Below are 26,143 nucleotides of genomic sequence, written 5' to 3'. Positions count from 1 at the left end.
ATTTAAAAGCTCACAGGTGTGCTATGAACAATTGTCACCTGACAAAATTTATTTGCACTCTTGATCAATTGTCACCTGGAAGGGAGTCCTATTTAAGACAAACCGGGCACTTCTTCCCAGTTTTGTTTAGTGCAAAACCACGTAAGTAAGGCGCAAAAATAAAACCCAAAATATTCGATACAGTTTTATTTACTTATACAAGTGAATACGAAAACAATAAACTAATCAGTTCGAACGATAAATAATTAGGCTTGAATCTTGTAAATACGGGTGGCTGTGATGTTATCGACCGACATCACCTGAAAAAAACGCTCAACAAAAACCCCCAGACAAACCGAAAAAAGTACCATTTTGACCTCATCATCGGTGAAAGTCCTATCAATAACCGTCTCCTTCCCGCTGCTGGGGTCCTTCTGGACCTCGTGCAAAGTATTCCCGTCCACGGTAATCGTGGCCTTGACTTTGCGCCCATCCGGAGTCTCCTGATCGAACTCAACTCCGGGCTTGAACTTCAAAACCACGTTTTTGAACGTCGAGGACGAACTCAAAGTGTACTCGTCGTCGTTTTTCGTCAATTCGACCACGGGCGAGACGGCGTTGCCCATTTTGCGGGTCACTAGACCCACACCTGGAAAAACACATTTTTCCTGTTCCCTCATCTTCGTTGAAAAAATCACCGAGAGCTTTCATGTACTCGTCAAACTTGTCACTCTTTTCCAGTTTGTACTTTTTGCCGAAAACACCACTGAGAGCCATTTTGGAAAAAAACGAACGAATCACAGCCTAAAGTTCGGGTTTAACTGACGCGGTTATCGGTCGCTCGAGGTTTTATATTGTGAGCGGACCGTAAAAAAAGTCCGCTGGACTATGATCGGGACGATAAATGTACCAAGTGGTGGCTGGAAATGGGCGTTTTCTGCCGCCAAGGATTAAAGGTGAATCAGAGAGATTAAGCACTGACGGGGGTTCAAAGGTCCGTTTTATTATTCTGGCGGATTAGGTGGGATTTGGGGGTCGGGGTCAATGACGTTAGCTTCACTATTTTATGTAATTCCCCAGATAAGTTACATGAATTGTTAAAAAAAATTCCAACGTTTGGATATGACAGATGGGTTGTAAAAGTAATTGTGCGTAATAATAAGTTTATGGCGGACACGAAACTCAAATTCGCATAATAAGTACAGTCGCTTCGGTAAAAAACGTCTCAAAGAAGCTGTAATACTGGGCAAATGTCCGGCTTTATTTCTGGAAGGGAGTGTACGTAAATTAAACCGCGAACGCACATGTTTTACTTAAGTTAATTGATACTTTGTACATGTGGGGACCAAGGTCATTTTTGCTTTATTTACACGAACGATTTTGGACATTTGAATATTTGCAAAGTAATAATAATAACAATGTCATTACTAATGTTGGAAAATTTCTGTTCTTGGTTGGTGCATACTTTATAGTGATAATAGAATTTTTTACAACTGTTGTTATTATGACTTGATGCAAAAATATGTAATGAAGATAGGGAAATATTAAGGCCATTATCACTACATTGTTTTTTTCCACGAACAGAAAAAAATGTTATTGCAAAATGTTAGTGGAAATAAACTAAAAATTGTATTAATATTTTAGTACAATAAAGAATATTTTTTATTTGTTTTGTACAAGGAACTGATTTTATGTAACAATGGATTTACAAAATCTTTAAATAAAATACAAAAATGCAATTATAAAAAAAAATATGACGTTTTCTGATCTTCTGCCTCAATAAGATATTTGCCAAACCAAACATTATTTTTACTTTAAAATTGCATCTATTTCTTTTTTTTTTCTACAATTGTCTGTAACTTGATCAAGAAGTCTGTTAGGCTATGCTACGGACACCTAAAGATTAGGATATGAAACGACGCACAAATAAAACGTTCCCGTCCCCGATAGTTCCACCAATCTCGCCAGAGAGCGCAGTTGTTCATTATCGTATGTTTTCAGAAAAAGTGATTGTATATGCAAAACGGTTAACATATATCAAACAAAAAAAAATACAGACTAATAGAGCATTAAATTCTCAATAGAACGACATAAACATAATACAAAAATTATATCGTAAATTATAATAAAAAAAAATTCAAACTTGTACCAATTTGCACTCGGCCCCATATTTTTCAAAACGCTGCGAATACGGTTACAGATACAAGAGAAATGTTAAGAAGAAAGTTGTAGAGAATTGAATTTCCTACAAAAAAGTCCGCGAGACCATATTTTTATCTTCAACCATTTAGGCCCCAAAGCCATTCGAAGACGCTCAAGCGCCGGATTTGCTTCATTTTGCCGGTGGTCAAGTTAATTTATACAAAAACCGTTGAAGATAGAAATATGGTATCGCGGACTTTTTTGTAGAAAATTTAATTCTCTTCAACTTTGTTCCTTACAATTTTTTTGTACCTTCAACCGTATTAGCAGCGTTCGCAAAAATATAAGATGGAACGCACATTGAATAATTTTTTGAGCACCGTCGCATATTTATCAAAACGCTGGGAATACGGTTCAAGATACAAACAAAATTGTAAGGAACAAAGTTGTAGAGAATTAAATTTCCTATAAAAAAGTCCGCGACACCATATCTTTATCTTCAACAGTTTAGGTATAAATTAACTTTCCGTTACTTGACCACCGGTCAAATGATACAAATTCGTCGCTTCAACGTTTTTAGGGCCTAAACCCTTGACGATAGAAATATGTTGTCGCGGACTTTTTTAAAGAAAATTTAATTCTCTACAAATTTCCTCTCAACGTTTTTCTTGTATCTTTAACCGTATTCGCAGCGTTTTGGAAAATACAAAATTAAGCGCAATTTTTTTTTTTAAATAATTTTTTTCTCATGTTTCTTATGAAAATTTTAGCCGCCAGTTTTTCTCAATCTGTTAAGAATGCAAAGCTCAACAATTATGCATTTTTTTTAATAAATTATTTATTTTTTTTTTAATTAATTTAAAACGATGTGGCGCCGGGACGATATAACGCTTGAAGCGCCCTCATTTTTACTCTGGCGTACTATTCCTTTGGGTACAGAATCGTTTCTCTTCCATAGGCCTAGCCTAACTATATGTATTTTTTATAAACATATAGAACATTCTGCATAATAAAATAATAAAAACTTCGAGAGAAATGACAAACAAAATAAGTTGTAATAAAAAATAATCAGCACGTTTACTTTACGAGATTAAAGTTATAAATTAATTAACGAGATAATGAGATAACATTAACGTTTTTATAACAAATAGAACATGTGTAAGTTAAATATAAATTACAACATTAATTATGCCGACTTTCTTATTACCAAATAAACATAGGGTCATGAAAATGACCATAAAGACAATAATTAACATGTTAAAGAAAATTTTTTAAGAAAAAAGTCAAAAATAAAATTTTTCGTCAACAATACACTAGTGTTTTCAAACAGTTTTAAACGAATTCGTAACCTTTGGTCCCACTTTGACCGCTTTAAATAAATTTTTGTGATTAATATTTATACAGTTTCCTGCATTGCTCATTTTTCCCCCCAATCTGAACCGTCCCCTCATTCATTGCGTGTCTGTGTCCCACTTGACAGTGCCAATTGAACCTCGTTAAACGACCATAACCGTCACGCACCCAACTTCCAATAAATTAAAAAAAACTACACAAAAAAATAAACAGTGATAAAAATACGTGCGAAAATTTCACCTCACACAAACACACACACTAAATTTAAATTCCGTCGAAGGCGTGAACGTAAACTCACCTAACGCCTTCATGAACTCGTCGAAATTTTCGCTAGAAGCGAGCTTATATTTCTTGCCAAGATGTGCGTCGACCATTTCGGCACTTTCGTTATTACGAATGACTGTAAAAAAGACTAGAAATAAAAAGAATCGCGCTTGGATTTTGGCCATGGTCGGATTTTTTTAAATTTTTTGAATTAGGTACTTTAAACTTACGCACCCTTTTACGAAGGCGTCTATTACGCGAATAACTTCAATTCTCTTCTGAACACTTGAATGAGAGTGATTTAAAACGGGTGGAATGCCGGAGGCGATTCTAGCACTAGTGTCGTATGTACAGAGTGACGAAGAAACATGGGCGTACGTATGGTGTGATGGTAAGGGCATGCGCTGTGGCCACAGAGGCGGCGGTAAAGATTTTTCCCCCGTTGTTTGGGAGAAAAGAGCGACGAACTTAAGGGGGGATTTTATTTTTTTTATGAGTTTAAAACTGCATTGTGTGTATTATTTATTGTTTGAGCACAATTATTTATTAAACAAACTTACCTTCAAGGTCGGCTTTCCTCATAATTTCGGCTTGAAGGACCACTGAAACAAATGACAGGTGTTACAATTTTTTTGCCAGTGTCAGCAAACAATACAAAATAACTTTATTTCCCGGATAACAATATTTAACTGTTATCTTTTTATTAAATCATTGTAGTGCTAGTATAACATGTTTATCTCACGCTAAAGGCGACTCCTGATTTACTACATAAATAGGACTTACAGAAAAGTAAATATTTCGACTGTATTTACTTTTTAAACGAATGACATTGAAATTATCTCTGCGATAAGCACAATGCACGACATTATTAAATTTGAACTACTTTTCCGGCACTTGACACTACTTTTTAAAAAGTACAGTCAGAGAAAAAATCAATTGACATAGAGCTTAAGATTCTAACAATTAAAAAAAAAAATAATCAAGTTTGAAATTTGACTTTAGTACCTAAATCAAGATTCTTTTTTCTTTCAGAAAACTCTATATAACCCATTTTTTAGAGTGATTTATTAAAAAAATTCTTATTATAGTTTTTATCATTTTGTCAACACAATTATCTCTAAGAACAATAGGTTTTCATTAGAAAAATGTAATCTAAAGTTCCAGTTTATTCTTATAACATTAATTTCCTTGACTTTCTAGTCATTGCATCTTTTTATTGTTTTTAGGATCTTTTATTATTTTATTTATCAATTTCTCAGTTCTTTTTGTTCGATATTCTGTTCAGTTTTTAAAATAATCTAACGAAAACAAGTTTTTTTTTATTTATTATTAAATGCATTTAAATGATAATTTCACCTGCCTTAGTTTTATAATTTTGTTTTAAAAAAGTAGTAGTTAGTTTATAGAAGTCAAGTGTGTTTGGCCTTGATTACTATTAAAAAAACAAAGTCTCTGCGATTACTTAAAGTAGCGACTTTTGTAGAAATAATATCAAACAGTTTTTTTTTATAAAACACTGTGTGTATTAGATAAGTAGTGTTTTAATGCAACTGTTCAGTGATAAAAAGTGCAATTCTGAGTTTTTTTAATGAAACATTTAACAAAGCATTTCCTAAAGAAGAATGCATTAAAAAACAAATCATTTCAAAATAAAATTAATTAATATAATAATTATATTGCATATTTGACTGCAGATTAACTTAATGATAAAAAATTATTTTTGTACGAAATAGACTTTGGATCGGTTTACAGAAGCATCATTAATCTGCAGTCAAATACATGATTAACTGATCACGTGACTAAAAACTTATTCGAATTAAGTTGCCATTTATTTTGCAATCAAGTTAGTCACTAACTAGATTTGATTTTTGATAGTTGATTTTTGATTTTTGATTTTTGATTTTTGATTTTTGATTTTTGATTTTTGATTTTTGATTTTTGATTTTTGATTTTTGATTTTTGATTTTTGATTTTTGATTTTTGATTTTTGATTTTTGATTTTTGATTTTTGATTTTTGATTTTTGATTTTTGATTTTTGATTTTTGATTTTTGATTTTTGATTTTTGATTTTTGATTTTTGATTTTTGATTTTTGATTTTTGATTTTTGATTTTTGATTTTTGATTTTTGATTTTTGGTGTTTGATTTTTGATTTTACAAATATACATTTCCAATTAACTTGGCGTTTAACTTGACGAATTAGCTTAACTCTGAATTAAATTTTAATATTGAAGCGTCATTTTCACTTTGTTCGACTGTACCTACAAGTTTTTGGCTAGAGATATAAGTTTAGTGTTTTTGAACAATTTTTTTTTGAATAATAATCCAAAAAAAACAGTAATTATTCCATGGTATAAGTATAATAATGAAATAAACCTAAAAGAAGAGAACAATAAAGAAAATCATGTTTTAAGTAACGTTTTATGGTGTAATTAATTTCCAGTCGTTTTCTCGTAAAATGCCCTTTGAATAATGAAACAAATCGACCCAATTAACGGAAATAATGTCCATCGAAGAAGAAAATCGACTAAGAATAAATACATCGAATAACAATTACTGAAAATTTTATTCAGTAATTCGGTTTTCTTGAAGCAAGTCCTTGACTTGTGAATAATCCTCCAATCCCTCAAATCCCATCTGTTCTTTTCCCTTGCATATTTTCCCATTATCTACTTATGCACACGTCGCACCACTTTACGCGCTATCGATCTCCTTGTACTTCCCACATGAATAAAATTTTTCGCCTGATTAAGACGGCCACTGATGCGGGTTAAGTCTTCCAAGTGAAATTTCTCATGCATCCATTTAATTTAATTGAATAATACGCCAGAACGAATTACTCTCAATTAATCCTGAATGAATACGAATTTAGACGTGAATTGGATCATTGTGTTTTACTACACAAAAAACCACACCTGCTCCAACAAACTCAATTCCATCTAGAAAAAACCAATCACAGCCTGCTTAATTAAATTCAGGCGAGTTTATTATTTCAAAAGTCGTAAAATTAGAACACGACTGATTGACGTTTGGTGGGATTTTCCGCCAAATGCGCAACGAGATGAGCGCACGGACGCCGCCCCCGACAGCATCCCTTAACCAAAAGGTCGCCCCATTCGCAAAAACGCAAAATTTAAGCCAAAAACGCACTTGTTATTAACCCATTGCACCGTTTTGTCAAAATTAAGCAAAAAATTTTACCCCTAATTACAGGAATTTTGTAAAAATTGCAATTTTCTCGAAGTGGGCTAACCTGTAAACCACCCTTGCGAAGGGATGCCAAATCTAGTTAGCGATGAGATTATTCCTGCCAGTGTGCAGTTAAGGGTGGGCGATCCAAGTGTGCTTTGTTATTTTCTGGCAAGAGTTGATTGTGAGTATGATACGAGAGCATTTTAATTTTGAGACAAAGATAGGTTTAATGAGTGTAATTTTTTCGTTTCCATGTTATTAATTCTATTTTAACATGATAATACCATGTGTCATCATTTATTATTAAGCCCGAATTGGAGCCAAATGTTTATAGTAATTTGTTGAAGACAATAATTACGTTAATAAAATAATGAAAGACTGAATTCATGTAAAAACTGATCGATTGTTGCTTTTGTAATTGCTATTGATGCGAACTCTGCTGATTTGAGATAAAATAATAATTAAGCATCATAATCAAGGTTAATACTCCAACAGATAACAATTTTTCTAAACACGTATAAATTCGCTTTAAAAAATTTCCATAGTACATTTTTAACAGGAAATTAACAGGAAACCAAACAGTTTTCCTGTTAATTTATTTTGTTTATTCAAAAATTTGTCGTTATCTTATTTATCACATTTTTTTTCCATATTACTCTTTTGGTAAATTTTGTTTTTTTTTCCAATAAAACAATCAGGCATTTCTTTAATCAATTTTCTCAGAAAACACAAATTTTATTTATATTAAGTGTCAATAAAAATAGAGAATTTTCTATAAAAATAGAGAATTTAGAAGAAAATGTCCTTGAAAAAAAAACAATAAAAAGAATCAAAAAAAGTTCAAAAAGGTCCATTTTATTTTTTAAATGCTACATTTTGACATTAGTATGACATTTCTAACGTCATACGTTTTTGCGTAATGACGTCATTTTTAATTTTTTGAAATGACAACTGGCATTTCTCACTAGTGCTTATTTATCTTTCTGATAAATAGAAACAAATTTAAAAAATTAAGGTAATAAAAACAAAAACAAAATAAATAAATAAATAAAAAAGTTGTAAAGTTAGTGAGGGTATTAAACAAAAATTTATTTTTTCGTTCTTGCTTTATACAATGTGTTCAAAAATGGTTGTCGATCAAGTCACCTATGAAATTTGAACGCAATGTACCGCTTAATTTAAATTGTGAATGCTGTCAAAGTGACAGAACTGACAAAAGAATGCAAAATGCTTCGAATACAAAAACGAAAAAATACACAACAGAAAAATACACAACAATAAAAATCACAGAAATATAAAACACAAATCAAAATAAACCCTTCACTTAAAAGAATTTTGCCGAATAATACAAAAAAATGACAGGGAAACGACAATAGTCATTTAAAAGGAGCGGCAGAATAAATTTGAATTCCATAGTCAACTTGATAAACAAGCATTTTTGAACACATTGTACAATAAAGGGTGAAGTTTTTTTCTTTATTTTTTTGAGTTTAGGTGTCATATTAAATGTTTTCATGATAATTTTACAAAAAAAAACGCAAAAAACAATTGCCATGTATAAAATAAGTCAAGAGCAAAAAGAAAAGCCGATTATGTTTCAATGTCATTTTTTTATTTTATTTTTTTTTATTTTTTATTATATTTTCTTATTGCTAGAAAGATAAACAGTAAACAAAAAATAAAAAAATAAGAATGATGTCACAAGTCAAAAACCAATGACATCAGAAATGTCACTCTAATGTCAAAATCTAGCATTTTGAAAAATAGAATTGACCTGTACTAGGATTTTTTGAAAAATTACTAATAACAAAGATATGAATTTTGTGCGTTTGTGAGTTTTTATATTTTAAAAGCAACAACAAAAAATTAAATTAAAAGTTTTTTTTTTATTTTAGAAAAATTAGAAAATTTGAAACAAATATTCTTGTTTTCCAAGTAAATGAAGCAATATTTTTCGAGCACGTAAACAATGCACCTTGTGAAAAACGCCAATAAAACACCACTTTGCATACTAATTGAAAAACTCCGTTCGGAAATTACCCAAGTTTGCGGTTTTATCACACAAATGAATCATGCCGTAAAAAACCTTTTTGCAGATTCCCCTCCAGAAAGTCGTAACGAAAATCGGAAAAAAGTGGCGAAGTTTGAAGGCAAAATATTTTCAGCGGTGAATAATTTTTTTTCGTCTTCTCCTTTAGTCAACCAAATAAAAGACTTGATGGTAAGTGGATCAACATATTGATTCAACTAATTGCTTATGCAACAACCGGATAAACAAAAATCATGTTTGCATTACGTCACCGCTACACCCTCTCTCCATTACGATAACACCAACACTCTGCGGTATATATAAAAAAAAACACCAATCATTTAATGATCAGTTCTTTTGAAAACAATGAAATTCCGAAACTTCTTTTTGTGTCTTCGACGACACGCCACCTACGACCTGACTGAACCTTTGCAGACCCGACAAACCACCCAGACCGACCCTGAAGACGTCGTCATCGCCACCGAAACGAAGATGGAAGAAACCAAACCGCCAACTCGGCTCTCGGCACGACACTCCGAAGTCTCCAAGAGCCAAATGAAGGAGTTTCGGGAAGCGTTCCGGCTCTTCGACAAGGACGGTGACGGAAGCATCACCAAAGGTAAAGTACAGTTATTATACAGGGTGTTCCACCTAAACCCCACATTAGAAGTATTCAAAGTTCTAATAAAGATATGTATTTGAAAGTTGGTACTTGCCCATAATCCGTTGATTTCTGCCCAACAAAAATATTTTCAAGATGGCGGCACTTCCGCTTATACCGGAAGTCGCTATCAACTTGCTTATTTTAAATCGAAAGCTATGTTTTTAGCTGCGTTTTTGGATCAGTTGAGTTATTTTAAGGCCGTTTTTATCAGCTTTCCCTATACCTACGTTTAACCGTTTTCGAGATATTTAAGTTTTTTTGAAAATTTTTGGATTTGCACCTGTCACTTAAAAAATCGGTAACTCTCCTAGTTTTAGAAATTTCGAAATCATATTTGGAGAATTGAAAGACGAAGCCTAGATATGTTCTCCTGTGTGTTCAAAATTGGAAAAGAAGTTAACAAACCCAAAAATTTTAATGTCAAGTTTGGACAACTTCAAGTACCCATAACATAATTTTTTTAAATGGAATGTCCCAATTTTTTTTTTACTAGATGGAGGAGAGTTTTTTTCTGCATCGATCTATGTTAGCATTCCCTATACCTATCTGTGATAATTTTCAAGTTATGTTGGTTTTTTTGACATTGTAGAAAATTTCTTACTAACCACAGCTATTTTTGCATAGTTTGCCTTGAAAACATTTCTGATTAAACAAACGACAAACTCTCCTCAAAATTGTGTTGTCCGTCGTGTGAAAACAAAATAAATTCATTTAAAAAACTTTAATTTCTCACATTTTTTTCTCTCGTTTCCATGGCAACCTATGAGAAAATTGCTCAATCCCAACAAAAAGTTATTGTAACTTGAAAACTATTAAACATAAGTATAGGGAATGCTAATACAAATCGATGCAGAATTAAATTCTCTACGATTTAATGAAATAAAATTTGTGGCATTTCATTTGAAAAAAATGAGTTATGGGTGTTTAAAGTTCTGAAAACTTAACTTTAAAAATTTTGGGTTTGTTATTACTTTTTAGAAATTTGAAAACACCAAAGGAGAGACCTAAGCTTCCTCTTTCAAATGAGCTAAAAAATATTTCCAAATTTTTAGAAATGGCAGAGGTATCGATTTTTGAACTGGAAGGTGCAAACCCAAAAAAAAATTAAAAACCTAAATATTTCGTAAACGGCTTAATTTAGGTATAGGGAAGGCTTATGAAAACTACCTTAATAAATAATAAATAAATAATAAATAACTCAAGTAATCCAAAAACGCAATAAAAATCTAGCTTTCCATTTGAAATAAGCAAGTTGATAGCGACTTCCGGTATAGCCGGAAGTGCCACCATCTCGAAGATATTTTCATTGTGCAGGACCTAAGAGATTATGGTTGTATACAAATTTTCAAATGACTACCAATGTGGGGTTTAGACGGAACACCTGTAGTTTTACTGAACTTTTTTTAAATTTTTTTGTAGAGGAGCTGGGACGTGTTATGCGTTCGTTAGGCCAATTCGCCCGAACCGAAGAATTGCAACAAATGCTCCAGGAGGTGGATGTTGACGGTGACGGAAATGTCAGTTTTGAGGAATTTGTTGACATTGCTTGGTCAGCGGGCGCTGGAGGTGACCCCGAACATGTCCTCTCGAGGGAGGAGGAAGAGAAGGAATTGAGGGACGCGTTTAGAGTGTTTGATAAACATAATAGAGGGTATATTACCGCCTCCGATTTGAGGGCGGTTTTGCAATGTCTTGGGGAGGACCTTTCAGAAGAAGAGAGTGAGTTTTATTTTTCAGAAAAACGAAAAACGCTTTATTTTTCGTTTTTTTTTTTTTTAGTTGAAGATATGATTAAAGAAGTCGATGTTGACGGTGACGGCCGTATAGATTTCTACGGTACGTTTGGCTGAATAAAGTTAAATTTTTAACAACTACATTAATTTTTTTTCAGAATTTGTCAATGCTCTGGGAGAGCCGGGCACCGAAGACAGTTACGACGACGAAGACGATGAAATAATCGGTTATTAATTTCTAAGTGTTATATCAATGTATGAATCATATCGAATTTTTACATCTGGATGTGATGTTTTCTCTGAATTTGCTGTTTGCAATAATCGTCTATTAAGGGGGTCCATAGATGTCGAAACTTCTTGACGGGTATATGGTAGCCAATTCTACAAGCTTTACAATTGGGTGATACATTTCAAATTTTTGTGTTTATTTATTTGTCGAATTAATGCTTATTATATTGTTTGAATTACATGAAATAAAACTATTCGAAACAAAAACTGAGTTAATATTTTGGGGGAAAGATATTATTTTTCATGCTTCTGCAATTTTTGTTTTGTGATTAATATTCTTCTTGTCATTAGTGTGGCTCCTGGCGGTCCGTTTTTGGACATAATTTACATAAAATACCTTCGCCAATTTTTTAGCAATTTTTTCAATCACCCATAACTAATTGTTACCAAATTTTAATCGATTTTCTTGCATTTAATTCACAAGAATTGGTTCTGATTCGGTATTTATTTCAAATTTTATCACCAGAATGACAAAAACGTCGTAAATCAACTCGTTATTTAATGGGCGATTATTAATCTCAACTATTTGAAGCACTCACTCGCTATCGCTCGTCCGTGCTTTAAATTACTCAACGCCTTCATCAAATAATTACTTAATTAAATAACTATTAATTATTGACTCTTTAACGCTAGCGTATTTATTTTTATCGGCGATAAATTCTACAAACTGAGATAACCAAAAACCTTATCTGTTGACTTTACCAAATGGAAGCGTTTGATTTACACAATTCACACCAAAAAACGTGATATTTCAAGCACTAACCACCTTCAAAATGGGGCTTTTAGTAAGGTAGGGGCTCACATTACAAATCACATTTCCACTTAATTACTTTTTTTAAATAAAGCGCTATGGCACTTGACAACAACTCCTCACAAACAATGGTAAATTTTTTTTTAATTCATTCATTTTTTCACCAAACAAACTTAAATTTTAGCCACCGCCCATCGAATTAAATAATATGCAAGCAGAAGAGGAAAGAAGGCTTCGTCAACAACCAGTAATTGACCAACAACCGACTCGATCCGAAAATTACACAGACCCTGATTGTGGAAATTGTTGCATATTTTGCATAACACCAACTCATCATCATCACCACCATCATCACGATGACTGTAATTGTTGCAAATGTGATTGTTGTTGTTGTTGTGATTTATTAGTCTGCGGAGATTGTGATTGCGATTGTGACTGTGACTGCGGAGATTGTGATTGTGATTGTGATTTCTAAATATTAAAAAAAAATAAAACAAATTCGAGTGTGAAATTCGTTTTTTTTATAACCAAATAATTTGTATTCATGGATTTTTCTCGTTCGAGAAAAACATTGAAAAAAACTGTTTAAAACACATTTTTACTAATTACTAATTAGTCATTAGAAATAATTAATTAATTAATTTTAATTATCACTTATCAGAAATTGTAGAAAAGTTCAATCCCATACAACTACTTAGTCCACCATAAAAACAAGCAAAACCACGACCTTGTATTCGTTAAATACTCGCAAGTTTTTTAACAGTGCTGTCTTTCTTTACTTGCGTCATGAGTTCTACTTAGGTAAAAATTTTTTACAAAAAAAAAATCCAGCTGAAAAACAAAGAGGCAACAGGTCAGCGATCAACAACCGCCTAGTAGTGATTTTTTCACAGCGTAGTAAATAAACATTGAAGCCACCACAAGGACTAATTATAAAACGAATAAAAACGAACAATACCGAAATTTATTTTCGTCAATGTAAAGTAACCAGTTTGCCCAACGAAATCCCGCTGTATTTGTTTACATAATTAATTTCCCTCAACATGGGTATCTGTGTCAGGTAAATAAATTCCAGTCATACAATTAAATTTAACTAATTATTTTTTGTATCAAGTTCCGTAATCCCGTCCAACAATTCAGTCCAGGTAAGCCATACATCATACACAATTATAAATTTACTTAAATTATCGATGACTCAATTATGATCTATTCCGATAGCCACCACAAAGTGTTCAAGAAATTGTACAACAACAACCGAAAAGAACAACAAATTTCGACGCCGACGACAACCCTCTTGTAACAGCAGGTTGTTGTATGTGTTGTCTCGATCCGAATTGTTGTTGTGATTGTTGTGATTGCGCTGATTGTGCGATGTGTCACTGGTGTTTCTCTTGTGATTGTTGTAGCGAGTGTAACGAGTGCTGTGGCGACTGCCTCAAAATGTGCTGTTAGCACGGTTTTTTTTAAATTTTTTGTATTTTTTAATAAAAAAAACATCCACAAACGCTTATTCTTCATTCGACAAATAAATATTATATTTAATAAACTACATAATGTCTATTTTAATGTTTAACTTAACTGTTTTAAACTGAAATCTTTTTCAAATTTCTATCGTCATTTATTTTAAAAATACAAGGCTAACTTGATTTTTTTTAATGGCACGAAGGGTCAAATTTTATCATTTTTAAAAGAGCCTTTTTTCCTGAATTCAGTGATGTTACATAATACCCACCCTTACTTTTATTAAAAGGTAAAAAAATTAAAATTCAAAAATTTTCTGGAATAGTAAAACTAAGTTAGCTTTGAAAATACTGCTGTTAGCAATATGTCACTCGTATATTAGCCAAAAAATAAACTTGGGTGCAATAATTTGTTTAATAATAGAAAACTGAACGAAAAAAAATCCTCATGTTGCTTTATCAGAGTCAGAAAGCCAAGAAGTTAGTGGAAATCATTTTGATTATCTTTTGTGGCATAAAAATCAAATATGTAATTTTTTTTTTAATTAAAACGTGTTTCTTTCAGTTAAAACTGTTATTTTTAACTTTTACTTATTTTTTGGTTAATGTTCAAACAAACTAAAGATAAAGACAAAGTTTTCAAGGCTAACAAAATTTTGCATTTTTCAAAATTTTCGATTTTTTTTTTTAAGTTTCGATTAAATTAAGGTATGTATTACATCATAGAACCCAAATATATTAAATTTGACCCTTGTTGCTATTCAAAAAAAATCAAGTTAGCCTTGTATCCGAAGAACAAATGGAAATAAAAATTTAATAAACATCTGAAACGATAGGAATTACGTACACTTTAGCATACACCAAATTTCAGTAAGTTTGGATGAACAGTTTTTATATTATTTAACTGTATCCATACTTTTTAGCGTCCCTGTATGTTGTAGGAAAATCTATTCCGGAAATACACTTATAAGAAAACCAATTTTTTGTTAAAAGTCAAATTTCTTAGTTAGCTTTGATGGCGTCACATATGGCAGCTCATTTGCTCACCAGGTGGCGCTACGTGTCATAATAATTGTAAAGGCCGTCTTGGATACAAGTAGGTCATGATACGAACTAATTGTCAAAAACATAAATAATTAAGAATGATGGCTAATTATTCCGACAGTAACCATAATTCTTAATGACTAACTTTAGCTTAAGTACTTAGTAGACCATAAAATTTAAGTACACAATAAATTGTGCTGGAGAGTTGTAAAATCATGTAATTAAAACGTACCTGGCATTCGGAGAGTCTTATCACCTTATCAGTACGGTCACAGATCACTAATAGTCCGAAATAACACAAATTAACCGATAAACACACAATTCGAACTTGTTAGCGTCACTTCTGTCAAAAATGATTGTAAAAAGTGTCGCCAACATAAAATACAATGGCGTTTTTTTAACAAAAATAATTAATTCCAGTGTTGTGCAAACTTTTATATAAGAACAAGACTTGCTTTTAGCCCCTTCCCAATAATTCCAAATGTAATTATGATTAAATTGGCAAAAAATTGCAAAAACTATTAGTTAGCAAGTCCCTTCGCTGCGTCGCTGCGTTCGCTTCGACTTTGACACTTGAAAAAATTCCGTTCCTAACCTCAAACCAGCCGCACTATGTGACAAAAGTGTGTAAAAACGGCCGTAACAATGTAAAAACAGCCCGATTAATAGCCAGTATAATAGCAAAAAAAAGTGTAAAAAATGAAATCCAAAGTGCAACTAATTTCGCAAATCAAAAAAGAGGTGAGTTTTCCGCCCAAGTTTCCCTCCCACGGAAAAACCCCGTAATAAAATCTAATACGATCGGTCCGATGAGTGCGCGTCGAAATAATCCATAAATATTTACGTTGCGAGATAAGGAGTGAGTTGTATTCGGGGTAATGTTATCAGTGATGAAGGTAGAAAGGTTGCGTAAGTCGGCACTAATTGCATTTTTCACGTTTGCAGCACCGGAAGACTCACATGCATATACCCCTCATTTTCGTGCTGGTCTCCACACTTGTTCTGTCAGTGCTGTCCGTCACTGACCTCGACTGGGAAGATAGAATTTCGATCAAAAGGGGCTTTTCACTGTTTTGTTATGGATTGGTGTTTTTCACCGTTTTGTACCTCGTTAGCAACAACCTGATGTTGCGGACGTCGCTCGGACAAAAATTCGTACGGACGTACAAGCTGGCGCCAGCGGATGTCTTTGATATTAGCAACAAGTAAGTGGCGAAAATTTCCCACAAAAACACCATTTCGACTAAATTTGGACGAAATTGTTAAATTCTGACCGGTAGGGAAGTCGTATCATAAATATTACAAAGTGTTTTAACATAGTTTTTACGCCTAAGGTATGCAACCAGCAATACATATTACATAAGAATTGCCATAATTCGTCAAATTGATGACTAATTTGTCCAGCAAGCACTCTAGATAATACAAAATGCGCTTAGGATTTTGTCGTTCAATGTTTTTTTTTTTTTTTTTTTGGAGGAAATTCAGTCATGATTTAAATATTTTTGTGTGTTTCAATATTTCACAGGCGATTTGATAATAATATTTTGTAACACTTCTTTATAAAAATTAAATATGTAATAATATGTAAGAGGTAAAAAATTATAAAAGAAAAAGAAAAAAGAAACAAATAAACAAGGACTTGCAAGTTTGTTGGCCTGTGCAAAAAAAATATTTCTACTTGAATAAAAAAATAAAAATAAAAAAAGAGAAATTTAACATAATTTTCGGTTAGTTTTTAACAAAATTTTGAGAAGTTATTGTGTTTCTGAATGATAAACATGTTAAAAATGTCATATGCAACAGAATTTAGTGATTTTTTTTAAACAAAACCACTATTATTGAACTAATAATGAATTTTTTGACTTTGTTTTTTCAAAATTTTGAGAAAATTTTGCGTCCGATTTAGTAAACTTTGACTAAGAACTGCGAATTTGGTTTTAAAATATGCTTGGACATTAAAAAAAGATAAAAATACTACAATTTTCTACCAAATTTTATGTTTTTTACATTTATTGTTTCGATTAAAAACCAACTGAAATCGAATGAAACAAACAAATTTTTTTAAAAGAGGAAAATATAACATGTTTGGTTTAATGTTTTTATTTGCACTTGTTTTTAACAAAATTTTGCGAAATAATAATTACGTTTTGTTTGGAAAACGCTCGAAAACGACACAAAATCATGTAATTATTATCTTAATTTAGCAAAATCCTCACACAAAACTAATAATCTCGTTTAGAAATACAATTTTTTTCAAGGTTTTTTGATATTTTTTTGCATATTTTGACGAAATTTTCGAGATTTTCCGGCTTGTTCTAATTTAAAATAAATTGATGAATTTTCGAAATTTTGCGAAATAACTCATAGTTCTTTGGTAGCTATTTTTTATTTATCTTAAGCCTGCGAGAACAAGCATGTTTTTACTTTGCAATAACGCGTAGGGACATTTATTACTTATTTTTTTCCAATCTAGAGCAAAAAATTTGCAAGGAGTGCATTAAATTGCTCATTTGGGAATTTGTATTTTCTAAACAAAAAAAATGAGCTTCGGAGTTTTTAAGAGGCATTTTAGTAAAAAAAAAATAGCACAAGCGTGTCATTTCAGACAAGTCTCATCCGTCCAAGTGGCTTAATTTGTGCGAGAACAAGCGTTTTTGTACTTAACAATAACGTCTAGGGACATTTATTTTTTATTTTTTTCCAATCTACAGCAAAAAATTTGCAGCACGAGCGCACGGAGTGCCTCAAATTGCTGGTATGTTGCAAAAAAACTTGTCATTTCAGACAAGTCTCAGCCGTCCAAGCCCTCTTCTGTTGCATCACGGGCCTCACCAGCTGCACCTATTCCTGCACCAGAGACATGCTCCACACCTCTCACTACATCTCAGAGGCATATGCCTGGTTTGGTGCTGCGTATTTTTTCTACGACATTTGGTCGATGTACAAAGTTCACAATGCCAAAGTTGTGCAAGCCAGCATGAATGGCGATGTTAAACGAACAGGTGTTAAATTTTTCAGCTATTTGAAAAGTCATGCTGTCATCGTAGGACATCACATTTTTATCGGTGGCTTTGGGTTTTTAGTTATAACGGTTGGTAGTAATTTTTTATGTGTGACATTCTATATAATGCCAAATTCAAGTATTTGAGAGGTGGCCTTGGTGATTGTTTCTTCGGATTCGTGTACCTGATGGAGGCTAGCACTCCTTTTGTGTCCTTGAGGGGCATTTTGTCAAAGATCGGCATGAAATCGTCCATTTTGTACGTAATCAATGGCCTTGTGATGTTGGGGACGTTTTTCGTCTGTAGGGTGGCAATGTTCCCCTGTGTGATATACTTGTACGCACGCAGCGTCGACTTGGATTATTTTTCCGTAAGTTACATTCTGCGGAATAACCCTGTATTTCACTACTATTGGTTATACAGGGTTATTCTTTAAAATGCATTTTTCTTTTGTTTACAGGCGATTCGATCGCTGCCGACTGGATGTAAGGTGAGCATCGTGATCCTGTTGCTGCCGCAAGTGTACTGGTTTCTGTTGATGGTGAAAGGAGCCTCCCAAGTGCTCAAAGGCAAAGTGACCAAAAAGAAGACATTGAAGATGCATTAACTAAGACTTGTAATCCGAGCTTAGCGCTTTAAATAAATATTACATATACGATTTGATGACCAGAAAAAGACGAATTTACGTGGATATTGCTATTTCTGGATAATGTTTAACACGTCGCATCAATGTCGTTATTACTGTGATTGTTGATTATTTTGTTTATTTATTGAAATGGGTTCGTGCTCGATTCAAAGACTTGTAGTATTTTTTCGCATTTCGCACCAATTTTCGTGCACAAACTTGTTGGAAACGTACCTTTTGTAACTTATTAACATTTATTATTGTAAATGACTGTTTTATAAGTCACTAAGTGTAGGAAAAGATAAAATAAAGCGATATTAAAAAGTCGTGTTTTAAACAAGTCTCCCCTTACCTTACAAAAACAAACAGTAGAATAAACACCACGTGACTAAAAAAAGTGGTAAATAAGTGCATAGATAAATGGAATTAAAAAGTGGTGAAATTTAATCCGTCGTTAAAAGTTAAGACGCTAATGGACCAATCACATTTGTTCAATTTGGTCACGTGATCATTTAATGGCGGATTAAATTAATGACGTTTCTACAAACCGGTCCCTAGAGTCAAAAACTTCAGTGCTATTTATAGAAACGCAAAGGGGGCAAAATTTGAGGATAAAATAGCCCTCCTAGTGCGTGACGTCTGTTCAAATTTCAAATGCCTACGCCCCCTTACTACCAACCCAAGCAAACGCAAATCCCCGATTAAAAAAACGAAAATTAGGCCTTATTTCAGCGTTATAATCATGAATTTGGTACAAAAACACTCGTTTGTGTTTTGCAACGTTTGAAAATCACACCCCGTCCAGGAATTGGCGCAAAATCGTAAAAAATTTGGTGACTTTTTTGTGCAAGATGTCGCCACAAGTGCATTTGACGTTTCAAAATATTCGCACAGGCATCCCGAACTGATATAGCCAAATCAAACCCTCACTGAAATAGGTTTTACTGATGATGCGGATAGATGGCCTTAGTGTTTTACGGGAAAAAGAAATCCTATTGGCGGATTTAAAATTTCATATTATTGAAGAAAAACGTGGTACCGATGCGCGGCTGACAAGTAAAAATTTCACAAACGTCAGCAAAATTTGAGTTTTTTTTTTATAATATCACGTTAATTTTTCAAAGTTTTGTTAAGATAGTGGTTCAAGGTGTAGTGTTTGGGTTAGACTATTGCCTACTATCGGTTAGGAACAACATGATCTCCAAGAATATAACGTAGTAATGAGCTCCAGAAGGTTTTCGTAGATAGGTGCGTTTTTCCCAAAAGTGAGTTTTTTGAGACCGAACCGCAAGTGAGTCACACTGCGAGGAAACTCCCATAGACAGAAGTTGCAAACATAAGGTGCCAGTTTGGCTGATTACAAGTATGTCTTTATCATCGATTCGGTGACGACTATTAGTTTTGTAAACTTAATGAATTTAATAAATATCTTTAATATTAAATGTGTTTAGATTGTGTCATGTTGGGTAAAATTCTTCCATCTGTGCTGTCTGTGCATCCACCTTTTCAAATACAATTAGAAAATTTTCATAATAGTTGTATTTGATAAGGTTTTGACATCATTTTGACGTGAGCAAAAATTTAAAAAATACAAAGTAATCGGGATTATTTTAAATTCGCGCCATTTTTAGTACGTGATGATGCGGCTAGATAGCTCCAGCTAGGAATTCATTGCCAACCATTATGTTCCGCTTCTATAAAAGTGTTATTCTAGGTATTCGCATAACCAAATAAGGGATTTCTGTCTTATTTCATGAACTAGATATGTGGTGCATCTAAACAACCCGTTGTAACTTTGAAATTGTCGCCCCGTTCGATGTAAATAGCCCCCTCGTGCGTTAGCAATAAGGCGAAGCAAAGGTGAGTGTGTTTTCCGGCCGTGAAAACATGACGTTTTTAGGTTATGTTTGCCTTGTGATAACCCGCTTATCGTGATTTCAGATGTCTTTCCGTGTAGTCCGTAGTTCAAAGTTCCGGCACGTCTACGGCCAGGCCCTTAAGCGCGAGCAGTGCTATGACAACATAAGGGTCAGTAAGAGCTCCTGGGACGCCACTTTCTGTGCCGTGAACCCCAAATTCCTGGCAATCATCGTGGAGAGCGCGGGGGGCGGCGCCTTCATCGTCCTGCCCCACAACAAGGTCGGTACCCCCCATACCCCCATGAATAATTCATTCGAGAGATTTAAAAAGCGTGTCGTGTGATTCATTTACCGAAAAATGCACCGTTCTATTTTTACCCAGTTGCTATTTTTACGCAAAAACGCTCTAAATTCATTTTTGAACGTTTGCCAACGCTTGCAATTTCGCACGCAGGTTGGGCGGCTCGCCGCCGACCATCCGCTCGTCGGGGGGCACAAGGGGCCCGTGCTCGACATCGCCTGGTGCCCCCACAACGACAACGTCATCGCCAGCGGCTCGGAAGACTGCGTGGTCAAAGTGTGGCACATACCGGACGGGGGGCTCATCAAGACACTCACCGAGCCCGTCGTCGACCTCATCTATCACCAAAGACGCGTGGGGCTCGTGCTCTGGCACCCCACTGCCCTCAATGTGCTTCTCACGGCCGGGAGCGACAATCAAGTGGTTATTTGGAATGTTGGTAAGACCCCACAAAGCCCCCATACTTTTGTACAAAGCTAATTGGTGCAAATTCAGGCACTGGAGAAGCCCTAGTCAAAATCGATTGTCATCCAGATATTGTGTACAGTGCTTGTTTTAACTGGGATGGCTCGCAACTTTTGACCACTTGTAAAGACAAGAAGATTAGGATTATTAATCCAAGGACTGGGGAAGTGGAATCCGAGGCGGTTTGCCACGAAGGTGAGCCCCAAAAATTTGAAATTTAAATTTAAGTGAGGTTAAATCAACCAAATGTCAAAATCTGGAAATTGGCTCGTCGGATATTATCACTTGTTTTTATTATGGCAAGATAAAATATTTAAAACTGGATATAACATTATAAGAAATGAACATTATTTGTAACAGAACAGGCAGAGATATCATTTCCATACAGAATGGAACGTGAAACATGTTTTCTTAGAAATGTACATAAGCAAAGTTGTTCAGCGTCAGAAACTTTCAAATGGTAAAGTCGTGATCTGCAGAGCCGGTAGTCATGGTACACCATGGCAACCATTTTCTATTTAATTTCTGAAGAAAACTTGGGACATTTCGTGCCCAAAAAAACTGAATGTCATCAAAATGAAAGCATAAAAAAATTAATAGACTTTTTTTCGTCGAGATTTTTGTCGATTTTCGGGACCTGGAACATTTATGACGCAATAACTCGGGAACTATTAGAGATAACTCTATCAAGTTTAATATCGTTGGAAAGCTTTTTTAATTATCTATCTTTTTCAAAAAAGATCATCGTTCTACGACTAATAGTTTTTGAGAAAATTGCAAATAAAAGCAAAAAGAAGTAAAATTTTTAAAAATTCATAACTAAAAAACTATTGGGAATTTGGCAATTTTCTTGATGCCAATCGATTCCCCGGATCATTTTGCATAGGTATGGATCAAAATAGTTTCTTTTTTTCGAATAGTTTAGACGTAAATGAGAAAATAAGAAAAATAAAAAAAAAGTTAACACCCACATTTATCATGCAATAACTTGGGAACTATTAGAGATAACTCTATCAAGTTTATTATCGTTGGAAAGCTCTTTTAATTATCCATCTTTGTCAAAAAAGGTTATTGTTCTACGACTAGTAGTTTTCGAGAAAATTGCAAATAAAAGCAAAAATAGGTAAAATTTTAAAAAATTCATAACTATAAAACTGTTGGGAATTTGGCAATTTTCTCGATGCCAATCGATTCTCCGGATTATTTTGCATGGGTATGGATCAAAATAGTTCTACTTTTTCGAATAGTTTTGCCGTAATTGAGAAAATAAGAAAAATAAAAAAAAAGTTAACACCCACATTTATCATGCAATAACATGGGAACTATTAGAGATAACTCTATCAAGTTTATTATCGTTGGAAAGCTCTTTTAATTATCTATCTTTTTCAAAAAAGGTCATTGTTCTACGACTAGTAGTTTTCGAGAAAATTGCAAATAAAAGCAAAAATAAGTGAAATTTTAAAAAATTCATAACGAAAAAACTATCGGGAATTTTGCGATTTTCTCGACGCCAGTCGATTCCCCAGATTATTTTACATACATTAGAACCAAAATAGTTCCACTTTTTTGAATAGTTTTGCCGTAATTGAGAAAATAAAGAAATAAAAAAAAATTTGGAGTAATTTATTCTGAACTCTGTGTGATTTTTAGCTTTTGTATACAGTAAATACAGTAATCTTTAAAATAAATACGGAAGAACAAAATACTAAATTATCTTCTCAGCATTTCTTTAATGTAAAATGTATTTTATCAATTAATTACTAATGATTATTATAAAATTTTGTTAAAATGATGAATAAACAATAAACATATCTATACGAAAAACTATTAAAAAACTGAATTTTAAATGGTACTTCCATTTTTTATCCTACTCTACGTACTTTTCCCAACATACATTCATCAGATATTGTCACTTGTCAGATACGAGGGGCGCCTTGAAAGTAATTGTATTTTTCGCTCCGCCAGGTTCAAAAGCAACCCGCGCCATTTTCCTCCGCCATGGTCTCGTATTCACGACTGGTTTTTCGAAAATGTCCGAACGTCAATACAGTCTTCGTACCCCTGACGCCCTTAACGAACCAATCGTTATGGTAGAATTGGACACTTCAAACGGTGTCATGTTCCCGTTATACGACCCCGATACAAATTTGGTCTATTTATGCGGCAAAGGCGACTCTGTTATTCGATATTTTGAGATAACAGCAGAGCCACCTTTCGTTCATTACATCAACACGTTTCAAACACCTGATCCACAACGAGGCATCGGTATGATGCCGAAACGTGGCTGTGACGTCACCTCGTGTGAAATTTCGAGGTTTTATCGGTTGAATAATTCGGGCCTATGTCAGGTTATTACAATGACAGTTCCGCGGAAGTCGGAACTTTTCCAAGAGGATTTATATCCTGATACTTTGGGCGATAGCCCGGCCTTAACTGCAGAAGAATGGGTCGAAGGTAAAGATGCAGAACCGATTTTGATCTCGTTGAAAGACGGTTACAAGCCGCCAGAATCCAAAGCCACAATCACAGTGACGAAGAGAAATATTCTGGATAAGGGCGGGGCCAAGACGGGGAAGACGCAAAACGCGACACAAGTTCCGGTAAGTCATTTTTTTGATCACTCCTTGCTTGGGCGCTTGTGCTATAAAATTTTTTGTGTTGTCGAATAATTTTAGTTTGGGTGCTTGATTTATATATGTTATATGTTTTTGCGTCACTAACTGTGCTTGTGCTGTAAATATAAAGTTAGTGGTTGGGTGCTCGTGGTGTAAAATATCGTAACTGTAGGACAAAACGTTGCAAGAGTTCGCCGATGAGATAAGGAAGTTGAAAGCGATGATTGTCAAGCACGAGAATCGAATCCGGGCTTTGGAGGCGGAGGTGGCGTTGAGCAAAGCCAACGCTGATGAGGACGGGTCAGGTGGTGACGGCTTGAATGCCGGTCATGCGCTAGGAGACGACGAGGTTTGAACAAAACAAGCACAAAAGTTGCCTTAATTTATCAAAGTGCTCAAATTGTTTGCAATCGCTTCTTTTTGATACATTACCTAAGTATAATATATTTATTTTATCATTTTTTTTAACAATTATGTCATTTTTTTATCACCCCAAAGTGCTCTTTAATATTATATACGATTGTTAATTGCATAGATATAGATACTATTTTCATGAAACGTTATATTTATATAGTTTATAATTTTTAGGGGGGTTGTCAATGCGGCCTTTTGATTCATCACATGACAATAAATCGGGTTTTTTTACAAATATGTATATAAAGTTTTGTGCAAATACGACGTGTAAATATACTGACTTGACTGAAAGGCTGCATTTGACAATCCGCCATTGTGAAGTTTGTGTGTTCCATGTTTAACAACGAATAATGTAAATAAATGTATAAATATGTAATGCATTTGCAGATGAAAACTAATAATTGTTTTATTAGTATTTTTACAAATACAAGTTAAAAGTTACCGTGTCTTATTTGTTTTCCCCCTCCCCCACCAATGAAATAAAAACGAAAAAAAATCAAAAATGACGTATTTTCATTCAAACTTTAACGCCCCATTTAATCAACTGAATAGTATTGCGTTGTCATGGAGTTACGTAACTGTGCAAAATTTCAGTTCATTCGGACAACTAAAGTTTGACTCGGAAAAAATCAAACAGACACATAATACAGCTTGAAATAATTAAAAATTAGCATTATACGAGTATTAAAACAATGCCAAATTTTTCTGAACAGTTTATTTAGAGACGTAACAAAAATTTCAAACATGTTTTTTTTTCCAAAGTTCATTGAAATTATTATTACAATTATTAGGAACAAATTAACTTTTACAACCGCAACAGTTTCGAAAAACCTTTACTTTATTTGAAAAATGATTTAAAATAATTCTTTTTGTTTGAATCCAATCGAAAAATTGTTTTTCACAACTTTGCAGACAGATAAAGATGTGCAATAGTACAAGAATTATTACAGATTTTTCCCGTCACACTTATCAAGGGATTTTTCTGTAAGAAAACATTGTTTTATTAGTATTTTTACAAATACAAGTTAAAAGTTACCATGTCTTATTTGTTTTCCCCCTCCCCCACCAATGAAATAAAAACGAAAAAAAATCAAAAATGACGTATTTTCATTCAAACTTTAACGCCCCATTTAATCAACTAAAAAGCATTGCGCTATCATGAAATTACGTAACTGTGCAAAATTTCAGTTCATTCGGACAACTAAAGTTTGACTCGGAAAAAATCAAACAGACAGAAAATAAAGCTTCAAATAATTAAAAATTAGCATTATACGAGTATTAAAACAATGCCAAAATTTTCTGAACAGTTTATTTAGAGACGTAACAAAAATTTCAAACATGTTTTTTTTCCCAAAGTTCATTGAAATTATTATTACAATTATTAGGAACAAATTAACTTTTACAACCGCAACAGTTTCGAAAAACCTTTACTTTATTTGAAAAATGATTTAAAATAATTCTTTTTGTTTGAATCCAATCGAAAAATTGTTTATCACAACTTTGCAGACAGATAAAGATGTGCAATAGTACAAGAATTATTACAGATTTTTCCCGTCACATTTATCAAGGGATTTTTCTGTAAGAAAACATTGTTTTATTAGTATTTTTACAAATACAAGTTAAAAGTTACCGTGTTTTATTTGTTTTCCCCCGCCCTCACCAATGAAATAGAAACGAAAAAAAATCAAAAATGAAGTATTTTCATTCAAACTTTAACGCCCCATTTAATCAACTAAAAAGCATTGCGCTATCATGCAATTACGTAACTGTGCAAAATTTCAGTTCATTCGGACAACTCAAGTTTGACTCGGAAAAAATGAAACAGACACATAATAAAGCTTAAAATAATTAAAAATTTGCATTATACGAGTATTAAAACAATCTCAAATTTTTCTGAACAGTTTATTTAGAGACGTAACAAAAATTACACACATGTTTTTTTCTTCCAAAGTTCATTGAAATT

At 33.4% G+C, this 26,143-nt stretch overlaps 5 protein-coding genes across 12 annotated transcripts in view; 3 read left to right on the top strand and 2 right to left on the bottom strand.

Annotated features, from left to right (window-relative positions):
* Mhcl (Myosin heavy chain-like) overlaps nt 1-15,229 on the bottom strand; it is an 82,307-nt gene extending 67,078 nt beyond the window's left edge. The window contains exons 1-2 of the mRNA XM_064358472.1: nt 15,132-15,229; nt 4,299-4,340 (exon numbers count right to left, since the gene is read on the bottom strand). The gene's annotated coding sequence lies outside the window, so the exon portion shown is untranslated. The remainder of the gene's footprint in view (nt 1-4,298; nt 4,341-15,131) is intronic.
* On the top strand, nt 9-11,851 carry LOC654996 (calmodulin). Of its 3 annotated transcripts, none has more exons than XM_064358476.1 (6): nt 9-141; nt 9,027-9,151; nt 9,395-9,578; nt 11,043-11,342; nt 11,403-11,459; nt 11,515-11,851. In XM_064358476.1, exons 1-6 carry the CDS (start codon nt 24-26, stop codon nt 11,589-11,591), a joined length of 861 nt encoding a protein of 286 aa, XP_064214546.1. In that variant the 5' UTR covers nt 9-23; the 3' UTR covers nt 11,592-11,851. The 3 variants fall into 3 exon arrangements, with proteins under 3 accessions (XP_064214546.1, XP_015836336.1, XP_966558.3); XM_015980850.2 differs by lacking the exon at nt 9-141 and adding an exon at nt 4,004-4,129; XM_961465.4 differs by lacking the exon at nt 9-141 and adding an exon at nt 6,974-7,111.
* Nucleotides 172-15,153, bottom strand: fabp (fatty acid binding protein). 5 transcript variants are annotated; one of them, XM_064358177.1, is made up of 4 exons: nt 15,132-15,153; nt 4,299-4,340; nt 348-628; nt 172-299 (listed from the first exon to the last, which is right to left on the bottom strand). In XM_064358177.1, the coding sequence occupies exons 1-4, from the start codon at nt 15,136-15,138 to the stop codon at nt 246-248; spliced, it is 384 nt and encodes a 127-aa protein (XP_064214247.1). In that variant the 5' UTR covers nt 15,139-15,153; the 3' UTR covers nt 172-245. The 5 variants fall into 5 exon arrangements, with proteins under 5 accessions (XP_064214247.1, XP_064214246.1, NP_001164131.1 ...); XM_064358176.1 differs by lacking the exon at nt 15,132-15,153 and adding an exon at nt 6,296-6,419; NM_001170660.1 differs by lacking the exons at nt 4,299-4,340; nt 15,132-15,153 and adding exons at nt 3,773-3,874; nt 3,973-4,058.
* Nucleotides 15,230-15,450: 221 nt separating the features above from the next.
* LOC655063 (uncharacterized protein) lies at nt 15,451-18,850 on the top strand. Of its 2 annotated transcripts, none has more exons than XM_961557.5 (5): nt 15,451-15,640; nt 15,845-16,104; nt 17,684-17,990; nt 18,041-18,271; nt 18,362-18,850. In XM_961557.5, the coding sequence occupies exons 1-5, from the start codon at nt 15,599-15,601 to the stop codon at nt 18,506-18,508; spliced, it is 987 nt and encodes a 328-aa protein (XP_966650.1). In that variant the 5' UTR covers nt 15,451-15,598; the 3' UTR covers nt 18,509-18,850. The 2 variants fall into 2 exon arrangements, with proteins under 2 accessions (XP_966650.1, XP_008194560.1); XM_008196338.3 differs by lacking the exon at nt 15,451-15,640 and adding an exon at nt 15,647-15,795.
* A 1,367-nt stretch (nt 18,851-20,217) lies between these two features.
* On the top strand, nt 20,218-24,621 carry coro (Coronin). The gene is made up of 6 exons (XM_961641.4): nt 20,218-20,386; nt 20,468-20,665; nt 20,840-21,125; nt 21,182-21,346; nt 23,117-23,751; nt 23,939-24,621. Exons 2-6 carry the CDS (start codon nt 20,468-20,470, stop codon nt 24,119-24,121), a joined length of 1,467 nt encoding a protein of 488 aa, XP_966734.2. The 5' UTR covers nt 20,218-20,386; the 3' UTR covers nt 24,122-24,621.
* Nucleotides 24,622-26,143: the final 1,522 nt, after the last annotated feature.

This window comes from Tribolium castaneum, chromosome 8 (genome assembly GCF_031307605.1).
Source record: "Tribolium castaneum strain GA2 chromosome 8, icTriCast1.1, whole genome shotgun sequence".
Lineage (NCBI taxonomy): Eukaryota > Metazoa > Arthropoda > Insecta > Coleoptera > Tenebrionidae > Tribolium > Tribolium castaneum.
The sequence above is the reverse complement of the archived record's forward strand: the minus strand, read 5'-3'. Positions and strand labels throughout refer to the sequence as shown.

Excerpts from the sequence above, each read along its gene's own strand:
- LOC654996 (XM_064358476.1), top strand. The coding sequence starts at position 24 with ATGAACAATTGTCACCTGACAAAATTTATTTGCACTCTTGATCAATTG. Across the intron at positions 9,152-9,394 it reads ACCAAATAAAAGACTTGATG|ACCCGACAAACCACCCAGAC; the intron begins GTAAGTGGATCA and ends GAACCTTTGCAG. Across the intron at positions 9,579-11,042 it reads TGACGGAAGCATCACCAAAG|AGGAGCTGGGACGTGTTATG; the intron begins GTAAAGTACAGT and ends ATTTTTTTGTAG.
- fabp (XM_064358176.1), bottom strand. The coding sequence starts at position 6,404 with ATGGGAAAATATGCAAGGGAAAAGAACAGATGGGATTTGAGGGATTGG. Across the intron at positions 629-4,298 it reads GAGGAAAGCCGACCTTGAAG|GTGTGGGTCTAGTGACCCGC; the intron begins GTAAGTTTGTTT and ends GTGTTTTTCCAG. Across the intron at positions 300-347 it reads CCGATGATGAGGTCAAAATG|GTGATGTCGGTCGATAACAT; the intron begins GTACTTTTTTCG and ends CGTTTTTTTCAG.
- LOC655063 (XM_961557.5), top strand. The coding sequence starts at position 15,599 with ATGAAATCCAAAGTGCAACTAATTTCGCAAATCAAAAAAGAG. Across the intron at positions 16,105-17,683 it reads GTCTTTGATATTAGCAACAA|ACAAGTCTCAGCCGTCCAAG; the intron begins GTAAGTGGCGAA and ends TTGTCATTTCAG. Across the intron at positions 17,991-18,040 it reads TTGGGTTTTTAGTTATAACG|TATTTGAGAGGTGGCCTTGG; the intron begins GTTGGTAGTAAT and ends GCCAAATTCAAG.
- coro (XM_961641.4), top strand. The coding sequence starts at position 20,468 with ATGTCTTTCCGTGTAGTCCGTAGTTCAAAGTTCCGGCACGTCTACGGC. Across the intron at positions 20,666-20,839 it reads TCGTCCTGCCCCACAACAAG|GTTGGGCGGCTCGCCGCCGA; the intron begins GTCGGTACCCCC and ends TTTCGCACGCAG. Across the intron at positions 21,126-21,181 it reads AGTGGTTATTTGGAATGTTG|GCACTGGAGAAGCCCTAGTC; the intron begins GTAAGACCCCAC and ends GTGCAAATTCAG.